This window comes from Rhododendron vialii, chromosome 4a, assembly GCF_030253575.1.
Source record: "Rhododendron vialii isolate Sample 1 chromosome 4a, ASM3025357v1".
In the NCBI taxonomy this organism is placed as follows: Eukaryota; Viridiplantae; Streptophyta; class Magnoliopsida; order Ericales; family Ericaceae; genus Rhododendron; species Rhododendron vialii.
Genome location: NC_080560.1, coordinates 13,821,337 through 13,842,884, shown reverse-complemented (window position 1 = coordinate 13,842,884; position 21,548 = coordinate 13,821,337). Strand labels below are relative to the sequence as shown.

General features: G+C 38.2%; 2 protein-coding genes and 1 pseudogene across 2 annotated transcripts; all 3 read left to right on the top strand.

Annotated features, from left to right (window-relative positions):
- Positions 1–1,275: 1,275 nt before the first annotated feature.
- On the top strand, positions 1,276–14,771 carry LOC131324302 (wall-associated receptor kinase 2-like; annotated as a pseudogene).
- LOC131324310 (uncharacterized) lies at positions 10,141–11,676 on the top strand. The gene is made up of 2 exons (XM_058356235.1): positions 10,141–10,577; positions 11,600–11,676. The coding sequence occupies exons 1-2, from the start codon at positions 10,204–10,206 to the stop codon at positions 11,601–11,603; spliced, it is 378 nt and encodes a 125-aa protein (XP_058212218.1). The 5' UTR covers positions 10,141–10,203; the 3' UTR covers positions 11,604–11,676.
- Positions 14,772–15,753: 982 nt separating the features above from the next.
- LOC131324308 (DNA-3-methyladenine glycosylase) lies at positions 15,754–21,429 on the top strand. The gene is made up of 6 exons (XM_058356231.1): positions 15,754–16,168; positions 17,202–17,273; positions 17,811–17,934; positions 18,617–18,687; positions 20,360–20,417; positions 20,504–21,429. The coding sequence occupies exons 1-6, from the start codon at positions 15,794–15,796 to the stop codon at positions 20,755–20,757; spliced, it is 954 nt and encodes a 317-aa protein (XP_058212214.1). The 5' UTR covers positions 15,754–15,793; the 3' UTR covers positions 20,758–21,429.
- The last annotated feature ends 119 nt before the right edge of the window (positions 21,430–21,548 follow it).

Sequence of the window (21,548 nt, the reverse complement as noted above, 5' to 3'; positions counted from 1 at the left end):
CCTTTCAATGAACACCCTAAAAGAGTCCTGAAACCAAATAAAGAGTCTTAAGGTGCTCGTTGAAAAGCCTTAGAGCAAAAAATTTACTTAGCACAGTCAGGATCCAATCCAAGCACGAACTCAAATTGTTTTGGCATTATCAATTTCCTATTTTAAAAGTAGAGAAAATATATTTAGACTGGTTAATGTTGTACTTATACATATTCGTTTTTTTTTATATAGATTTTTAAAAGCATAGAAGATATGTTAGCTTGGGCGCGGAGCGTTGGTCTTAAATATGAGATTGGGGTGGTTAATTGAAAATAGAATTTGAGTTTACCAAAAAAGAAAGAAGGGGGGAAAACGAGAAAGGAAACAAATAAAGAAAAGAATTGAAAATTAGAAAGAAAAAAAAGGAAGAAGAATTAAAACCGGAGAGAACGGGAGGGGAGAATAGAGAAAAAAAGAAGTTAGAAGAAAAAGAAGAAGAAACTGGAAAGAAAAAGAGGAGGGGGAAGGGTAAAACGGGAAAGGCGGGGGGGGGGGGGGGGGGGGGGGGGGGGGGGGGGGGGGTTGTCAGAAGGGGGGAAAAGCAGCTCTCGGCACCATCAGGGAAATACTGTACTAGTAAAAATACACGCATAGGACCTACTCCAGCAGTTGGACTTGAGAAGGATCTCCCCAGCCATTAACAATAAAAATAGGACACATTTTCACATAAGTTTTAATGAGTCTTCCATTTTTGCTAATGTCAGTTTTATTCTCTTAGAGAATAAATCATTTAATAAAAACACAAAGGGGAGTGACAAAATCACTCCCCATTAAAAATGACACGAATATCAACATTGGATAAACTAATTGGGATGAAAATAGTATTTTGAAAGATAAAATTGAAAGTTTGATTTGTTTTGAGAAAGTACTATACAGTTATTTTGAGATATTCCCAAATAGAAAGAAGGATATTTAAATTGAGACGGATGGAGGTGGTGTTCCACTTTAAAAAAAAAAGTACTTTTTTTTTCAAACGAAAGTAATTTCAAATTCAAATATAATAAAAATAAAAAATATTTTTTGCACCGTTTAAAAGATCTTAATGAGATCTATCAAACAAGATCTGTATTGGTAGAAAAATTATTTACGTAAACACATAATTTTTGAGCTTGAAATTGTCTTCTTTTTCAAAAAGTTCCTTTTCGGAGAAACCGGTACACCCCCGGAGTAGTATTTTTGATACTTAGCTAGTATATGTAGTGTGTGTATATATATACACACACATCTGGGGGGAGAGAGAGAGAGAGAGAGAGAGAGACGCATTTGATTGTTGAAACTTGAAAGTGCATTCTCTTCCAAGTTCCAACTATGTGTTCAATATCCTTAAACATGTATCTCCACGCACTCCTCTTGTTTCTCTCCAGGCTCCTATTAGCACAACCCACGCTAGGAATGAACACGAGTACTACCAACATCACCGCAAATCTCGCCGCTGTAACCAACAACAGCTTCTTCGTCGCCAAGCCCGACTGCCAACCCAAGTGCGGAGACATAACTGTCCCTTACCCGTTTGGCATAGGAAATGCATCGTCGTCGGGCTGCTCCATGAGCCCGTGGTTCAACCTCACGTGCGACAGTACTTCTTACGACCCTCCAAAGCTCTTCCTAGGCAGCCTCCGGGTCTTATCAATCTCCCGAACCCAAGTCCGGGTCCAAAGACTCCAAAACACCGTCGCTTTAAAGTGCTACAACCAGACTTCCGGGGCCATCGCCTATGATGAGCCAGCCTGGATGAAGTGGGGGGATCGCTGGCCATACACGTTTTCTGACACGGCAAATAAGTTCACGGTCGTCGGCTGCGATGCCTACGCTCTGATCACGTGGTTGCGTCAAGGCCGGAATTTCAGTACTGGATGTTTGTCCGTATATGCTCGAATAGTTCGGACGTGGTTGCTGGGGATTGCACGGGGATTGGTTGCTGCCAAATCAATATTCCAAATGGGCTCAAAAACTTCGAGGGTTCCCTTGGCAGGGTTTACGGTCATACCAAGGTTTGGATTTTTTTTCCCTTTTTTTTCCTCTGAAAACCAACACATCACATGAAAAATAATTACGAAAAGCAATAAAAAAAAATTCATTTACCGCAAATTATTACTTATAAGGTACTCTGACCGCAACTTAACACTCAAATTTCAACCACAGCTACAAACTTGTGTTTGATTGTAGAGAGTATGGTGGCAGTGCACCAGGCCCCAAGTTCACTAAATGATTACTCAAAACTTACCAGTCATGTTAGATTTTCAAATTTGTTTGACAATGAATTTAAAGCGGTGAAGATAATGAATGAAACTAGAGAGAACTTGTATGTGTGTGAGAGTGAGAGAGCAGCGGCAGCGGCGGCAACAGAGAGAGAGAGAGGAGGATTCAGATTGAAAACTATATTTAAAAGGAAAATGTTATGATATATGAAAGTGTTCTATGAAAAGAAACATGAAAAAAGAATTAATTGTTCAGATTCACAGCATTCTGAACCGTTAATGAGCTGTAAATCTGAATCGCTAATTTCTCTTTCATGTTCCTGTTCATAGAACACTTTCATGTATCGTATCAATCCCCTTATTTGATTAGAAAGGGATAATTTCATAAGGATGTTTGCGTCCACACGTTCTCCTATTGCTGCTGCAGCCGCGGATTCAATCTTTCCCGGCCGAAACTCGTCTCTGGTAGTTCCACCATTCAGCTTCCCCCTTCGAGAGAACTTGCAAGATCCACTAGATTCTTTGCTTTTTCCTTTCGGTGATTGTAGGACTCTAAAGGTTATAGTAGCCTTGGCCCATGTTTTTTTGTTTAATTATATATAGTGTCTCTTAATGAAAATTTGCTTACCAAAAAATAAAAAATAAAAAATTGACTAGCTAGATGACATATGGGATTATACAAATTGTTGGATTGTGTAATTAGCTATACCAAAATTTGGTTAGATAAGAAAAATGATAACAAAAGTTAGGAAAATATTTTTTGGATCGATAGATGGAGAGGGGTATATCAAGAGCAGGGAAAGGGAGAATATAATTTAGCTAATATTTACTCTCCTCATAGTGATCAATATAAAGAAACAAATAGGAGTATTCTCCCCTCCCGAACAAAGCAATATTAAGGATACGTACCCAAGTCCTAATCCAGTCCACTTCAATTTTATTGTAGCATCAAACCAACCGGCCTGCAAGGTGAAGGATCGCATGTACCTCTACCTCTCTCTCTCTCTCTCTCTCTCTCTCTCTCTCTCTCTCTCTCTCTCTCTCTCTCTCTCTGGCAACAGAGGTTTTCTCTAGTCTCTAAAAGGCATTGAACCCTCTCTCTCTCTCTGGCAACAGAGGTTTTCTCTAGTCTCTAAAAGGCATTGAACCGTATAGTTTGTCCAGTTGTCAGTTGTTTCTAACCCAACGTATCATCATCTTTCAAGTTTAAACATTGTGGAGTCCATCATGTTCATCAAATACCATTAGATATTAATTATTACGTAATAATTTATTCTTAAAAAAATTCTTTGTTAATCCCGTATTCTTAAAAAAAACTCTTTGTTAATCCTGTACATACGAAATTCAACATGATTGATGATCTCGACAAGCTATAATAAATCAATGGTTTCGATTGTCCCCGGCCCCAAATTGGTAAAATTGGACGCTCCAGTCCCTTGGATAGAAGTTTCACCCTATTCTCTTTTTTCCCAATTTTCTTCTTAAGATCGAAACTAACTGAAAAGTCATTCTCTTCTATCTTGATCTTATGTCTCTTACAGGATTTGTCATTTGGGAGCTATTGTACCTATGCATTTCTGGGGGAGCAGGATAGCTTTAAGTTCAACGGTGAATCAGATTTCAACAACCCAGACAGTTTCGAAAACCGAATCTTGGATAATGTACCCGTGGTACTAGATTTTGTGATTGGAAATGAGACTTGTGCTGAAGCTAAAAACTTGAGTACATATTTGTGCCATGACAATACTTCATGTACTGATTCAGATAGTGAGTATAATAGAGGATATCTTTGCAGTTGCAAAAACGGTTATAAGGGCAATCCTTATCTCAATCCTGGATGCACAGGTTTGTTGTTGGCTATGCTATTTTTGTTTTTCCACATCATGCTGCTATTGGGGTAAACTCATGATCATAAGAGCATCTCCATTAATTACATTCCTCAAATAGAATATTTAAGCGATCAAGCATGAATTCTGTGCTTCAACAGATCCCTGAAATCCTAAATAATTTGAAGTCATCCTTCAAATAGGGAATGTCGACCCTCATCCGTTAAACGTCAATCAATATATATGTATATGTATTAAGTGTGTGTGTCTATATATGTGTGTGTGTGTGAATGCATTTTCCACATGTTTCACAATAAAAAATTCCATCTATTGTCTGTCTTTCACTTGTTTTTCTCTTACCAATTTAAACATGGATTCTCAAAATTTGAAAGGTTAAGTATTTGACTAGATGATTCAAAAATAAAAATACTTTTTTTGTATAACACATGATTTTCTAACTACTCAATATTTTGAAAACAATTATAATAGAAGTAATTAAGAAATAATGCAGTGTGGTCAAAGCTTTTTAGTAAGGTGAAAGTCATATTATTTTATATTTAGAGCAATAAAAGTAGAAATATATCAAAAGTCATACACCCTCCCTTCCAATAAATTCATATTGTTAATTTACACCATTCACATTTCTCATAAAATTTCCTATATTTTCAAATTTAGAGTATATTTTCTATGTATAATATGGATATTATTTGATTGATACTACTTAATTCTATTGAGAAAATATTTGTAAGGATACAAATTATTGTGTATATCAAAATATAAATAATTTGTTGAGACAAGTAAATAGTAAAATGAATTTGTGGGACGGAAGATAAAATAACATAGTTTAAGGATTTGTAGTAGTGCAGCACAGAAACTCACCATTTAAATTTCGAGAGACGATAGCATGCAAAGTACATAATTTTGATGTTAAACTTTAGATATATTTGGTAAAGATGCTATAAAAGTAAAGAAGGAAGAATGGGTCAAAGCAAGTACCACTTTAGTGCTCTGTCGGCTTGTATTAAATCTCCACCTTTAAATATTCGTTACATACATAGACAATTGGGAAATCACTAATGATACTCACACAATCGTTGTGTGTGTTGCATAATCAATTCTGACCGTTCAGATGTATTTGGATGCTCTAGATTTTAAAAAAACTCTTCCAATGAAAAATTTAACTCTTTCAAGGAAAAGTTTGAAGGAATCTTGACAATTTATTACAACAATGAACGGATGAAGATTGGTTGTATTTGATGTTTTGTACAATCGTTGTGCATGTAGCACCTTTGATTGTGAAAGTGATGTTTTAAGTCATCATTCCACTTTCTTTTTAAATATTTTTTTTTTTAAAAAAAAGATAATTTTAAGCTCAAATATAATGAAAATAAAAAATAATTTTTTATTTTTTTTTGCACCATTTAAAGGATCTCAATAAGATCTATCAAACAAGATCCATATTGGTAAAAAAATTATTTACGTAAGTAAACACATGATTTTTGAATTTGAAATTACATTCATTTTCTAAAAGTTTCTTTTTCTAGAAACCGAAACACCCCTAAATTCTTTCCGATAGAGTACTTCGATATAAAATCACAAGTTTAGCATACCAATTAATTCCTTAATGATGTTTTGGCAGATATTGACGAGTGTGACAATCCCATCCTCAATAACTGTCACGCGAATGCGACTTGCATCAATACTCCAGGAAGTTTTAACTGTAAATGTCTGGATCATTACTCTGACGGCGATGGAACAACAAATGGAACTGGGTGCGCTCCCAATGCTCCCATCATTCCCAAGGCCTCACAATTCTCAGCGTTAACTCTAGGTACGTTCGTAATTTTCCAACTAATATAACCTGCTTTCAAATCCAATTCCTTTTTTGATAAAGTCATGCACAATTAATATGGTTGCTACGTTAACACAGTAGTTATCAAGTATTTTGGTTGGAGCTATCGCACAAATTTTTTGTCTCCAAAATTTGCACCGTCAAAGCCAAAGGTTTTTTTTTTTTTTTTTTTGAAACTGGTCAAGTCAGCTTTACATTAGTTTGAAAAGTAAGGGAGAGAAGTGATATTTCAAAAACTTCATGGGAGGTCTATGCATTTTTTAGAAATATTGGGGAAGATTAGAGGAATTTAACCTTGTTTTTTTGAGCTGATCAAAAACATTTTTTTTTTATAGACAGTACTCGATCAAAATGAGGACGCAATAACATTTCAATGTAGTGACGAAGTTTGACGGGTTTTAGTTTAAATGGATAGGACTTAAATCTTTATAAATTTATCGCATCATTTTGTATTGAATACTAGTTGTCGCATTATTATGGTTTATATTCAAATTTCACCATTGACATAGTACCACAAATCAAGCATTTTTTTTATAGAATTCTTCCACATTAAATGGAAATTAAGGAAGTTTTATCCATTTTTATGGAGAAAAAGACAAGAATTGTGTTTGCTCCTCAATGAGATCACATGTTCTATTTCCACATAGGCAAACATTCCAAATGTTGAGACCATTAGAGGTTTGGCCGATCGTTAACTACAAGATTCTAGAATTAATCGAATGTTGAAAAAAATAAAAATAAATAAAGACACGAATGGTGAAAAAAATGTGAATGATATCACATCTACTGCCACTAATCCATTCGAATCATAACCAATTTACTCCTATGAAACAAAAAGTCTTGGCAAAGCACATTACAGCATACTTTTTTCGATCCGCGCGCCATTACAACATACTTCAAAAATAGTTTTTATTTGTTTTAAGTACAGAGATTACCAAATGACGTCTGAATCTATACCTAAATTTTCCGCAGGATTGATCTTTGGCTTCTTGTCTTTACTGACATGTGTAACTTTGCTATACTTCGGCATAAGGAGAAGGAAGCTAATCAAACTAAGGGAGAAATTCTTCCAACAAAATGGTGGGTTGTTAATGAAACAAAAAATTTCTTCAATTGATGGAACAAGTGCAGATCAGTCGACGAAATTCTTCACAGCTGAAGAGCTAAAGAAAGCCACTAACAACTATGCCGAGGACCGGATACTTGGCCAAGGTGGTTACGGTGTGGTTTACAAGGGAATTTTACCTGACAAACGCGTAGTCGCCATCAAGAAGTCCAAAGTAATGGACGTGAGCCAAATAGAGCAGTTCATCAATGAGTTGTTGATCTTGACACAAGTTAACCATAGGAATGTTGTGAAGGTCTTGGGGTGTTGTTTCGAATCAAAAGTTCCCGAGCTTGTTTACGAATATATTTCAAATGGCACGCTATACCAGCATATTCATAAGACATTATCCTGGTTAACGTTGGATCATCGATTGAGAATAGCAGTAGAAGCAGCCAGTGCACTTTCTTATCTTCACTCTGCCGCTTCCATCTCGATAATTCACAGAGATATCAAGTCTGCCAACATATTGCTAGACGTTAATTATGTGGCAAAAATAGCGGATTTTGGTGCTTCGAGATTAGTCCCCTTGGACCAAACTCAAGTGACTACGATTGTACAGGGGACTTTAGGTTATTTGGATCCTGAGTACTTACAATCTAGCCAGTTAACAGAGAAGAGTGATGTTTATAGTTTCGGCGTGGTTCTGGCAGAATTATTGACCGGAAAAAAGCCTTTTTGTCTTGAGAGGTCTGAAGGGGAAAGAAATTTGGTGCACTATTTCATTGGTTCAATGAAAGAAAATAGGTTGTCCCAAATTTTGGAGCCTCGGGTGGCGAGGGAAGGGACGTCGGAGCAACTTCAAGCAATTGCAGAGCTTGTGAAGAGGTGTCGTTGTTCTGAAAGTGAAGGGAGGCCTACAATGAAAGAAGTGGTTACAGAGTTGGAACGTTTTGAGGAAGTATAGAAAGGATCCATGGGTTAATCAACAAAGTCATGAACAGAGTGAACGTTTGCTGAGTGAAGAAGAACGAGTAGACTTCTACACTAAGCCGCCAATAAGTCTTTCTACCAGCGCTAGTGACATATCTGGGCAATATAGTTTCAACTGTAGCATGACATTTCCGCTTAATAGCTCCCGGTATTAAGAGGTGCATGGTACTTTGTTGTAATGGGTATACCAAGGTAATGTATCGGGTTTTCTAATAGCATTATGGGGTAATGTGTCAGGCTTCCTAATAGTATTATGGGGTAATGTGTCAGGCTTCCTAAAAGTAGATTGTTCTTCATTTGGGTGAGTCGGAATTGTGTGTTGTAAGGTACTGAAGATCTTTTTTGTTCATGTTGAAGATGGTTTGTGAATCCATTTGCCGGGTTTGTCTCATGATTTTCTTGTTTTTTTAATAAATTATGGTCTTGCATGGGGTAGTGTTTTGTCAAAATGCAGTCTCTTTTGTTGGCAGAGTAGCTCGCAACATAAATCTATGATCCGTTGAATTTGAATAACGCAAGGGTCCTCCTGGGGAGGGAGCTGGGTCCATTCAAAAAAAAGACAAACATATCCCGTGAGTGAGATTTGTAAACCCAATATACAAGGATTTAAATTTAGTTATTTATTAGTTTTCCTCCTAAGTAAGTTTTCGCACCCAAATTAAACAGTGTTGCCCAGACCAAGGTTCAATTAGAAAAAAAAAAAAATGGCCAAGTTTCCTGTCTATGAGGATTCTTCCGTCAGCGATTTCTTGCCAGCGATTTGGGTGCTTTAGATAGGGGTGGAGCTAGGGGTGTAAACGAGCCAAGCCGAATCAAGCTTTGGCGATCTCAAGCTTGGCTCGTTTACTTAATGAGCCAAAAACTTGAGCTCTAGCTCGGCTCGAGCCTTAACGAGCCGAGCTTAGTCATTTACTATACGAGCCTCTTTAATTAAGTCAAGTCTCCCTTAACGAGCCAAGCTTTTGTCGAACTAGCCGAGCTCCACTCGGCTCATTTACTAAATGAGCCGAGTCGAGCCAAACTTGCGAACTGCTCGGTTCATTTACAGCCCTAGGTGGAGCCTCACATTTGCTCTTAGACGGCATTGACGATCGTTCCCTTAAGTGTCAAACTAATTGAACTAAAATAATTGTTAATGAGAAAAGTCAATCCACTCCACGCCTCTTAAGAAACGACGCCAAGCTTAGGAATGAAAAATACTAGGGTATTTTTGTTGTCAAAGGAGAGAAATTTATTAAGCTGGTAGGCAAGAGCCTAAACATCAGACAATTGAGAACTTCATGGGGCCAAAATGGACGTCTAGAAACCAGACAAACCATTAGAAAGGGTTTTTTGAGCACAATTATGTGCAGTCCGATTACATGCATTTACGTTTAATGAAACTAAAACCACAAGAAACAATCGATTCTTTAACTCAAGACAATCCCGTATAATCACCGAAATTTCAAAGGGGAAGTGTGTGAGTCCAAGCAGCTGTTATGTGGATTGGGATTGCACATTTTAAGTTAAACAAACAATCTCGCAAGATTAATATCCAAAAAAAAAATTACCAGAAACTGTTATGTGGATTGTGATTAATACCTTAAGCTTTAAAACACCAAAAGAATAGAAGTATATTTTTTGGTTAGTCTGCCCCCAAAACAGGTTTGGGTCCCATCTTCTCAGTTCCGAAAAGCCCCGTGTCTATGTACAGCAGGTTTTTCGGCCGTTATATTATGTGATTCTTTTATGTTTTAAATTCAACGGTCAAAAAATTTATCAGCATAGAGGCATAAGGATTTTCGACAGAAGGTCCTGCCTAGTTGTAGGGACTGTCAATAAAAATACCAAAGATGCTACGTTCATCGCACGAGTCCACCACACGCCTACATGGAGCCCACTTCGGACTATAGAAAAATACAGAAAAATGCCAATAAATTATAGAATTTTTTTATGGAGCCCCTGTACAAAATCAACTCAATCGCATATCGATAGATATGATTTTTGAATTCGTAAGGTCGAAACTAAACAGTTGAGCAATTTCGGCTTCCGAAATTCAAAAAATATACCTACTGATATATGATTAAATTGATTTTTATAAGGCTCCGTAAGAGAATATTTAAAAATTCATAAATATTTGTATGTATTTTTGGGGCCTGAGCTCTACGTAGACGTGCAATAGACCCAGCGGTGAATTCGTGGGGTGAGTGCAGACTTGATGATAAAATACTAACGGACACCCGCCAAAATCCTCACCGAGTAAAACTTTCCCTAAACCAAATGCACACATTCTTCAGATCACAAACCTCTCCACTTTTTTGCACGTCAAGCAACCAAATGAAGAGAACTCAACGGCTCAAGCGGGTCCTCAAATCCAACGTCGACACAATCGACCCCAACGACGATCGCAAAGCTCGAACGCCTTTGATCACCAAGTCATCTACCATTACGGCCAAACCCAAACTCAATCCCGAAGTCAAACCCCAACCTCAGCTTCCAACCCAGTTCGATTCCGTCTCATTAACGTCCACCCGTTATCCACCGAGCCCAACAATCTTGGCTCGTGATTTCTACCAAATTGACGCTCTCGAGCTCGCGCCGCTTCTTCTGGCAAGTACCTCAGGAGGGACGATGTTGTTCTTCGGATTACTGAGGTAACGAAAGAGGTGTTCGATGAATGTCCTCAAATGGGTAGATTTTCGTTCAGCTCAAAATCATATTCTTTGGGTGTTGATTTTGTTGGGGGTTGTTTGAGTTAGCTGGATTATATGTGGAATGTTTCTGTGACCCGGTTAGGTTGGAACCCCTTTTGTTATCATGGGGCATTTGGTTTTTCCCGCCTGTTGGCCTGGTAGCTGGGACGTTGGGATTGCTCACCCTGACGGCTTGTTTGGCGGGCGGATAAAGTTTTTGGGATGAGAAAGGACGATAAGAGGTGCATATGCTATGAAAGGGGAATTAGTTAAGGAGGGGTTAACTAAGAAGGGTCACTACTAGGCTTTTGTTTTAAGCAAGGAAGATATGGTTTGGTCGTGTGTGCCTTGTTTGTTGTGCAATAGGTCTATAGTTCGATACTTTGTCTTTTATTCACCAAAAAGAAGAAAAAACAAAGAAGGGGTGGGTTTCGTGATGGATGGACAAGAGAGTGTGGATAAAGAAATAATATGAGAGTTTACTCAGTTACCCTATGTAATTCTTATAATAACAATGCAAAAAGGGTATGTGGTAAGGTTTGAGGGGCACAATGTGGGTGGGGTGGCATGGTGGGTTTCGTTAAGACCCCTGCAGAGTCTTAGCTCATCCGCCGGGTAGCAATCTGGGTGCAAATGGAGGAATCAAACACGGGATAATGGTGGGGGTGGATTAGCTCATCTCTCAATGCCCTTATCCCCCTCCCTTCTCTGCCTGCCAAATGGGCCGTTAAGTCTTTGGTCCAAAACTTCTTAAGTGCTAACAACTCGGGTCGTTAGGTCTTCGCTGTTCTTAGCTTGTGAATGTAGAAGCTACGCTGAACTAAGTTATTTCTTTTTGCTCTTTTCTGATTGCTCAAAATTTTGTTCTCTTTTTTCATTCCATAATATCATATATTATGTATCTTTATTTACGTACAAAATGTCAAAATGTATTAATAATTCTTTTGGTTCCTGACGTGAATAGGTTTTTGTATTTTGGACAGGTAGAAGCATATAGACCAAATGATTCAGCTTGTCATGGTCGGTTTGGCATCACAGCTAGAACAGCCACTGTTGTAAGATATTTTTGCTATAACTTAAAATGCCTTCTTCGTGCAGTTTTATTACTTGTAGTATGTGTCTAAAAGTGGCTTTGATTTTATTTTTAAGGTTGAAATTTGTTTATTACACTGGTATTATAAGGCGAGTGATTTTCTTACTTGGACTGAGATGACTACCTTTCTGATTTCTAGACTTATGTCAAAGTGCCCACTTGGATTACATGTCTATATACAGCCAGTTCTCATGCATTCTTTCAGTTTATCAAATTGGAACAACTACATCTTCGACAATTAGCGTAGATTCTTCATATACTCTGACTCTAGTAAAACGAACTTCAACTGAATCCGTCCATCTCATCCTCATATTAGATGGACTAAGTTCATTCAATGCCAAAGAGGCATATTCAATAAATAAAATGAAATGTTTCAGTGTTTGGAAACACAAATGTTTCCCCTTCATACACCGCGATGAATTGCATTCTTATACTATTGTTGCAGCCTGCAGGCACATAGCAATTGCTTATTATGTTTGTGATAATTTTCTGGTAATAGTTTGGACCTGGGGGGCACGCATATGTTTATCTTTGCTATGGACTTCATACCATGCTCAATGTTGTTGTGGCAGACAACGAAGGAGTTGGAGCAGCAGTCTTGATTCGCTCCTGTGCTCCTGTCAGTGGTAATTCCCGGTGGCTATTCCTATGAAATTCCTGATTTTGTTTCACTTTTCTTTTTATTTCAATTGGTACGCTCACATGGCTTGCCATTCATTTCTTTTGACCTTTAACTGAACGACAGATTTTTATTGAATTACAAAAAGAGACAAAAAAAAATGAATGAAAGAAAGATAGAAAAAGAACATTTTCCTTTAGATTAGTGAAAAGACCTTGTCTGTTAGGAGTTTGAGCGAACAAATAGAAAAGGAAGGATAATAATGAAACACAACCTTAATAGAGCAGATTTGATGTTTTGTGACGATTTTCTGCACTGAATGATTACACTTACAGTCAAAACTTAAAATTGATGCAGATAAATTCAGATAATTATGTATGGAAATGCTTTATTCTATATCCAACAAATGACCGCAACTTTCAAAAAAAGACTCAAACTATGGGACGGAGGGAGCATGACTTCGGCAGATAGAGTCGCTCAAATTTTGGACTATTTACAATGAGCTGTAAAACCTTCCAAAAAATGAAGAATGAAAGAAAAGAGGAAAGTGAATGAAGGAACAATGGATTTCCTTCATCTCGTTATCCCAAAAAGCTAGTACAAAAACCAATATTCTTTACATTTAAATGGGGAAGGGAGCATGCTTCCTGCATTTGAATATTTGAACATTCTCATTTGAATATTATGGTTTATATTCAAATTTCACCATTGACATAGTACCACAAATCAAGCATTTTTTTTTTTAGAATTCTTCCACATTAAATGGAAATTAAGGAAGTTTTCATCCATTTTTACGGGGAAAAAGACAAGAATTGTGTTTGCTCCTCCATGAGATCACATGTTCTATTTCCACATAGGCAAACATTCCAAACGTTGAGGTCATTGGAGATTTGGCCGATCGTTAACTACAAGATCCTAGAATTAATCGAATGTTGAAAAAAATAAAAATAAATAAAGACACGAATGGTGAAAAAAATGTGAATGATATCACATCTACTGCCAATCCATTCGAATCATAACCAATTTACTCCTATGAAACAAAAAGTCTTGGCAAAGCACATTACAGCATACTTTCTTTGATCCGCCATTACAACATACTTCAAAAATAGTTTTTATTTGTTTTAAGTAGAGAGATTACCTAATGACGTCTGAATCTATACCTAAATTTTCCGCAGGATTGATCTTTAGCTTCTTGTCTTTACTGATAAGTGTAACTTTGCTATACTTCGGCATAAGGAGAAAGAAGCTAATCAAACTAAGGGAGAAATTCTTCCAACAAATTGGTGGGTTGTTAATGAAACAAAAAATTTCTTCAATTGATGGAACAAGTGCAGATCAGTCGACGAAATTCTTCACAGCTGAAGAGCTAAAGAAAGCCACTAACAACTATGCCGAGGACCGGATACTTGGCCAAGGTGGTTACGGTGTGGTTTACAAGGGAATTTTACCTGACAAACGCGTAGTCGCCATCAAGAAGTCCAAAGTAATGGACGTAAGCCAAATAGAGCAGTTCATCAATGAGTTGTTGATCTTGACACAAGTTAACCATAGGAATGTTGTGAAGGTCTTGGGGTGTTGTTTCGAATCAAAAGTTCCCGAGCTTGTTTACGAATATATTTCAAATGGCACGCTATACCAGCATATTCATAAGACATTATCCTGGTTAACGTTGGATCATCGATTGAGAATAGCAGTAGAAGCAGCCAGTGCACTTTCTTATCTTCACTCTGCCGCTTCCATCCCGATAATTCACAGAGATATCAAGTCTGCCAACATATTGCTAGACTCTAATTACGTGGCAAAAATAGCTGATTTTGGTGCTTCGAGATTAGTCCATTTGGACCAAACTCAAGTGTCTACACTTGTACAAGGGACTGTAGGTTATTTGGATCCTGAGTACTTACAATCTAGCCAGTTAACAGAGAAGACTGATGTTTATAGTTTCGGCGTGGTTCTGGCGGAATTATTGACCGGAAAAAATCCTATTTGTCTTGAGAGGTTTGAAAGGGAAAGAAATTTGGCAACCTACTTCAAATGAAAGAAAATAGGTTGTCCCAAATTTGGGAGCCTCGAGTGGCGAGAGAAGGGACGTCAGAGCAACTTCAAGCAATTGCGGAGCTTGTGAAGAGGTGTCTTTGTTTGAAAAGTGAAGAAAGGCCTTTAATGAAAGAAGTGGTTGTGGAATTGGAACATTTGAGGAAGTATAGAAAGGATCCATGGGTTAATCAACAAAGTCATGAAGAGAGTGAAAGTTTGCTGAGTGAAGAAGCACAAGTAGACTCTTACACTGGGCCGCCAATAAGTCTTTCTACCAGCACTAGTGACATAACTGGGCAATATAGTTTCAACTGTAGCATGACGTTTCCGCTAAACAGCTCCCGGTATTAAGAGGCGGTACTTTGTTGTAATGGGTATACCAAGGTAATGTGTCAGGCTTCCTAATAGCATTATGGGGTAATGTGTCAGGCTTCCTAAAAGTAGATTGTTCTTCATTTGGGTTAGTCGGAATTGTGTGTAATAAGGTACTGAAGATCTTTTTTGTTCATGTTGAAGATGGTTTGTGAATCCATTTTCTGGGTTTGTCTCGTGATTTTCTTGGTTTTTTTTAAAAAAAATAAATTATGGTCTTTTGGTAGTGTTTTGTCAAAATGCAGTCTCTTTTGTTGGCAGAGTAGCTCGCAACATAAATCTATAATTCGTTGAATTTGAATAATGCAAGGGTCCTCCTGGGGAGGGAGCTGGATCCATTCAAAAAAACAGAGAGAGATATCCCGTGAGTGAGATTGGTAAGCCAAACACAAGGATTTAAATTTAGTTATTTACTATTAGTTTTCCTCCTAAATAAGTTTTCGCACCCAAATTAAACAGTGTTCCCCAGACCAAGGTTCAATTAGAAAACAAAAAAGGCCAAGTTTCCTGTCTATGAGGATTCTTCCGTCAGCGATTTCTTGCCGGCGATTTGGGTGCTTTAGATAAGGGGTGGAGCTTCACATTTGCTCTTAGACGGCACTGACGATCGTTCCCTCAAGTGTCAAACTAATTGAACCAAAATACTACCTATTGTCAATGAGAAAAGTCAATCCCACTCCACGGCTCTTTAGAAGCGACGCCAAGCTTAGGAATAAAAAATACTAGGGTATTTTTTTTTGTCAAGGAGAGAAATTTTATTAAACTGATATGCTAAGAGTCTAAACATCAGACAATTGAGAATCTCGTGGAGTCAAAATGGACGTCCACAGACCGGACAAACCATTAGAAAAGATTTTCTGAGCACAATTATGTGCAACCTGATTACATGCCTAGTTGTAGGGACTTTCAATAAAAATACCAAATATGTTACGTTCATCGCACGAGTCCACCACATGCCATAGACCCAGCGGTGGTTTCGTGGGGTGAGTGCAGACTTGATGATAAAATTACGGACACCCGCCAAAATCCTCACCGAGTAAAACTTCCCTATACCAAATGCACACATTCTTCAGATCACAAACCTCTCCACTTTTTTGCACTTCAAGCAACCAAATGAAGAGAACTCAACGCCTCAAGCGGGTCCTCAAATCCAACGTCGACACAATCGACCCCAACGACGATCGCAAAGCTCAAACGCCTTTGCTCACCAAGTCATCTACCATTAGGGCCAAACCCAAACTCAATCCCGAAGTCAAACCTCAATCCCAGCTTCGAACCCAGTTCGATTCCGTCTCATTAACGTCCACCCGTCATCCACCGAGCCCAACAATCTTGGCTCGTGATTTCTACCAAATTGACGCTCTCGAGCTCGCGCCACTTCTTCTGGGCAAGTACCTCAGGAGGGACGATGTTGTTCTTCGGATTACTGAGGTAACGAAAGATGTGTTCGATGAATGTCCTCAAATGGGTAGATTTTCGGTCAGCTCAAAAGCATATTCTTTGGGTGTTGATTTTGTTGGGGGTTCTTTGAGTTAGCTGGATTATATGTGGAATGCGTCTGTGACCCGGTTAGGTTAGAACCCCTTTTGTTATCATGGGGCATTTGGTTTTTCCCGCCTGTTGGCCTGGTAGCTGGGACGTTGGGATTGCTCACTCTGACGGCTTGTTTGGCGGGCGGATAAAGTTTTTGGGATGAGAAAGGACGATAAGAGGTGCATATGCTATGAAAGGGGAATTAGTTAAGGAGGGATTAACTAAGAAGGGGCACTACTAGGCTTTTGTTTTAAGCAAGGAAGATATGGTTTGGTCGTGTGTGCCTTGTTTGTTGTGAAATAGAGACTAGTTCGATACTTTGTCTTTTATTCACCAAAAAGAAGAAAAACGAAGAAGGGGTGGGTTTCGTAGTTGAAATGGATGGATGGATGGATAAGAGTGTGTGGATAAAGAAATAATATGAGAGTTTACTTAGTTACCCTTATGTAATTCTTATAATGACAATGCAAAAAGGGTATGATGAGGTTTGAGGGGCACAATGTGGGTGGGATGGCATGGTGGGTTTCGCTAAGACCCCTGCAGAGTCTTAGCTCATCCGCCGGGTAGCAATCTGGGTGCAAATGGAGGAATCAAACACGGGATAATGGTGGGGGTGGATTAGCTCATCTCTCAATGCCCTTATCCTCCTCCCTTCTCTGCCTGCCAAATGGGCCGTTAAGTCTTTGGTCCAAAACTTCTTAAGTGCTAACAACTCGGGTCGTTAGGTCTTCGCTGTTCTTAGCTTGTGAATGTAGAAGCTACGCTGAACTAAGTTATTTCTTTTTGCTCTTTTCTGATTGCTCAAATTTTTTTTCTCTTTTTTCATTCCATAATATCATATATTATGTATCTTTATTTACGTACAAAATGTCAAAATGTATTAATAATTTTTTTGGTTCCTGATGTGAATAGGTTTTTGTATTTTGGACAGGTAGAAGCATATAGACCAAATGATTCAGCTTGTCATGGTCGGTTTGGCATCACAGCTAGAACAGCCCCTGTAGTAAGATATTTTTGCTATAACTAAAATGCCTTCTTCGTGCAGTCTTATTACCTGTAGTATGTGTCTAAAAGTTGCTTTGATTTTATTTTTTAAGGTTGAAATTTGTTTATTACACTGGTATTATAAGGCGAGTGATTTTCTTACTTGGACTGAGATGACTACCGCTCTGATTTCTAGACTTACGTCAAAGTGCCCACTTGGATTACAATGTCTATATACAGTCAGTTCTCATGCATGCTTTCAGTTTATCAAATTGGAACAACTACATCTTCGACAATTAGCGTAGATTCTTCATATACTTTGACTCTAGTAAAACGAACTTCAACTGAATCCGTCCATCTCATCCTCATATTAGATGGACTAAGTTCATTCAATGCCAAAGAGGCATATTCAATAAATAAAATGAAATGTTTCAGTGTTTGGAAACACAAATGTTTCGGCTTCATACACCGCGATGAATTGCATTCTAAACTATTGTTGCAGCCTGCAGGCATATAGCAATTGCTTATTATGTTTGTGATAATTTTCTGGTAACAGTTTGGACCTGGGGGGCACGCATATGTTTATCTTTGCTATGGACTTCATACCATGCTCAATGTTGTGGCAGACAAGGAAGGAGTTGGAGCGGCAGTCTTGATTCGCTCCTGTGCTCCTGTCAGTGGTAATTTCCGGGTGGCTATTCCTACGAAATTCCTGATTTTGTTTCACTTTTCTTTTTATTTCAATTGGTACGCTCACATGGCTTGTCATTCATTTCTTTTGACCTTTAACTGAATGACAGATTTTTATTGAATTACAAAAAGAGAAAAAAAAAATGAATGAAAGAAAGATAGAAAAAGAACATTTTCCTTTAGATTAGTGAAAAGACCTTGTCTGTTAGGAGTTTGAGCGAACAAATAGAAAAGGAAGGATAATAATGAAACACAACCTTAATAGAGCAGATTTGATGTTTTATGACAATTTTCTGCACTGAATGATTACACTTACTGTCAAAACTTAAAATTGATGCAGATAAATTCAGAAAATTATGTATGGAAATGCTTTATTCTATATCCGACAAATGACCACAACTTTCAAAAAAAGACTCAAACTATGGGACAGAGGGAGCATGACTTAGGCAGATAGAGTCGCTCAAATTTTGGACTATTTACAATGAGCTGGAAAACCTTCCAAAAAAATGAAAATGAAAGAAAAGAGGAAAGAGAATGAAGGAACAATGGATTTCCTTCATCTCATTATCCCAAAAAGCTAGTACAAAAACCAATATTCTTTACATTTAAATGGGGAAGGGAGCATGCTTCCTGCATTTGAATACTTGATCTGGATTATGAATTAAATGACAGGGCTGGATACCATTCAGCAGCGTCGCGGTATGAAAAGTGAGAAGCCTGTTCTACTCGCTGGCCCTGGAAAGGTTAGTAATTAGTTTTGGTCTTTTTCCATTTTCTTCTTATGATTAGTGCTGGAATATGCGATTTGGGTCGTCCATGTACTACTACTAAGAAGTTGGTCTCCTTATGTGTGTTCAAAGTTTGTGTCTGCTCAGGTGTATGATCATAGGAGAGAAAGTGCTTTTGACATACCTCGTTAACTAGCCAATACCAAAGCTGATAATTCTCTCTCTCTCTCTCTCTCTCTCTCTCTCTCTCTCTCTCTCTCTCTCTCTCTCTCTCTCTCTCTCTCTGTTTTAAGAATGGTAATTAGCCCAAAAATTGAATTGGGTCTCCAGGCTTGCCTTCTCTGATGCCTTCCGGCTTTGACTTGGGACAATGGTTCCACCGTCCACGGCATAATGTCCCTTGAGTTCCTTAATTTTTGGAGCTATAGGTGGGCTACTGTTTCAGTTGTAAAACGTTCTGCAAAACCACTTTGTGCATATATTGCCAAATGTTAGGTCTAACTCCGGTCCTCTCCCACCCATACCCCATTGATTCAGGATTACACGGTTACTGTTAGTGTTGTTGTGTTATTATCAGTTTGAAGAATGACCTTCAGCGAAAGATGCAAAGGATAAATTGCTTATGAATAAGGAAACAGAAAGAATAATGGTGATAAAACTAAGGGGTTGGAAACATATTTATCAACAGCCTTTTAAAAGGAACTTTTAAGTACCGGATCCGCATTCCTCCACATAGATTCTTGGTTGAAATGGGAATTGGATCTATGAGGCATGCTAATGAACAGTCAAAGTTGAGAAATGACATCCTCGTGAATTTGGTGTTTGCACAAAGGAGGATGTTGAGGTCGATGATGGGAGACAGTAAATGGTGGAATGATTGATAACTTCACTTATGAAATATATGAGGTTTCACTGACGAAGAATAAGATGAGATAAATTCATTTGTGATTGCATCATCCTATGCAATGAAGGCCCAAGTCTGCACCATTGAAGGGTCGTGATTAGGGTATAAAGCACTTGGAAGACAAAGACTCTGGGATAAAAGCTTCATTGCTTATGACTTAACAATACATGTGGCCCTAATCTCCTGAGAAAGCAAAATGGTGACAAAAAAGGATTGGTGGAATATAGCTGACCTCATACATTGAATTTTAGTTTTGTCTTAGATTCGTAGTTTTGTAGAATATGGACATTCTTTTTGACACCTATCCAGCAAATCATATATTCTGTGACAGAAAACTGTATTTTTTTAGGAACGCTGGAATAGTAATGTATATTAAGTTGATTATGGTCATTCCAACAGATTTTTTTTTTTTTTTTGCTTGATTTTGAGGGAAAGATGGGTTTGAGTATTGGGGACTTTTGACAAATTCATCACCTTGTTCCTACTTCCTATAGCTTTCATGACATGCTTTACCAGTTCGCTTTTTGTCTATTCTTTCCATACCATCCTTTCATGCGCCCGTCCTAACTATAGATGTGCTGGTTTCTCTGCCAAATCACTCCCAAACCACAGGACACTTCTGCTAATTAGAAAGAAGAGGGAAAATTAACTAACCTATTCAAGAGCGATATAGCAGTTATGTCCCAAGGACAAATAAAAGTAGCCTATATTTGTTATTATGCAGAGGCTCCTTGGATTTGATGGGTCTTTTTTCTTTTAACTGTTTCTACTTCCTTTGTCTAGGTTGGTCAAGCACTTGGGATTTCAACAGAATGGTCCTCCCATCCTCTTTTCATTCCTGGTAAGTTTTCTATCTCACCATCCTTCCTCATAATATATGGGAACTTTTTATGTGATGTTGATACAACTTATAATGGATATGCCCAGGAGGTTTAGAAATCTTAGATGGGCCGAAGCCGGAAAAGATACTGATTGGTCCTCGTGTGGGCATTGAGTATGCTTCACCTGAGCATATCAGTGCATTATGGAGATTTGCCATTGCTGATACCCCTTGGATAAGTGCCCCAAGAAGCACCCTCAGACCACATCCTGAATCTCCAATTGTTGGTAGTGACAGTGGGGACGAGGCTGAGCAAGGAAAAATAATGGAGAGTAAAATGCTAAAGAAGAGGAAAACATAATATATAGAAATTGTAGAGTAATTTAAAGAAAGGCAAATCCAGACAAGGGGATTCTTAGAAAGGAAGGTCATATTGAACTGCAGCATCTCTGACCTCTTCCAATTTCATTGCACCTACCAACAAAGCGAGGTTATTTGCATATATTCCGAGCCCGCAACCTAATTCCACTGCCAACCTAGCTATGGGTGCTGCTTCGTCTTCATTGACCATTGGGATGTGGGCAAATCAATGAGACGACCATTGTCCCTATTCCAATGTCTCATGCTCTGTCTCTCTTTCTATAGCTTCTAGTTCAAGCACCAATGGTTGTACTTCTTGAAACCGAAGAAGTGCAACAATTGATGTTCCAACAAGAAGATACAGAAAGAGCATGAGACAGTTGAATAAGGATGGTGGTCATCTCGTTGATTGGCTGGACTCAGGCACTTAGCAATATATCCAAATAACCTGGCTTTGTTCGTAGGTGCACTGACGTTGGAAGAGGTCAGAGATGCTGCGGTTTAACACGACCTGCCTTTCTTTAGGATGGATGATATTGGTCTCCCCCGCCTTTCCTTCCTACATTGTATCTGATTTGGATTGTACAGGATTTAGTTCTGGGCTGTACATCATGACCATATACTCTTGAAAAAAAAGTATAATCATTTACTTTTGTGTTGTACATCATGACCATATGCTCTTTGAAAGAGATTTGTACAGGATTTGATTCAGTTATGTGGTTTTGGGAGCATGTATTTTCGAGTCGGGGTTTGTGCGAGAATTTTGCAAAAACAGAGAGATACAGTGAAAAG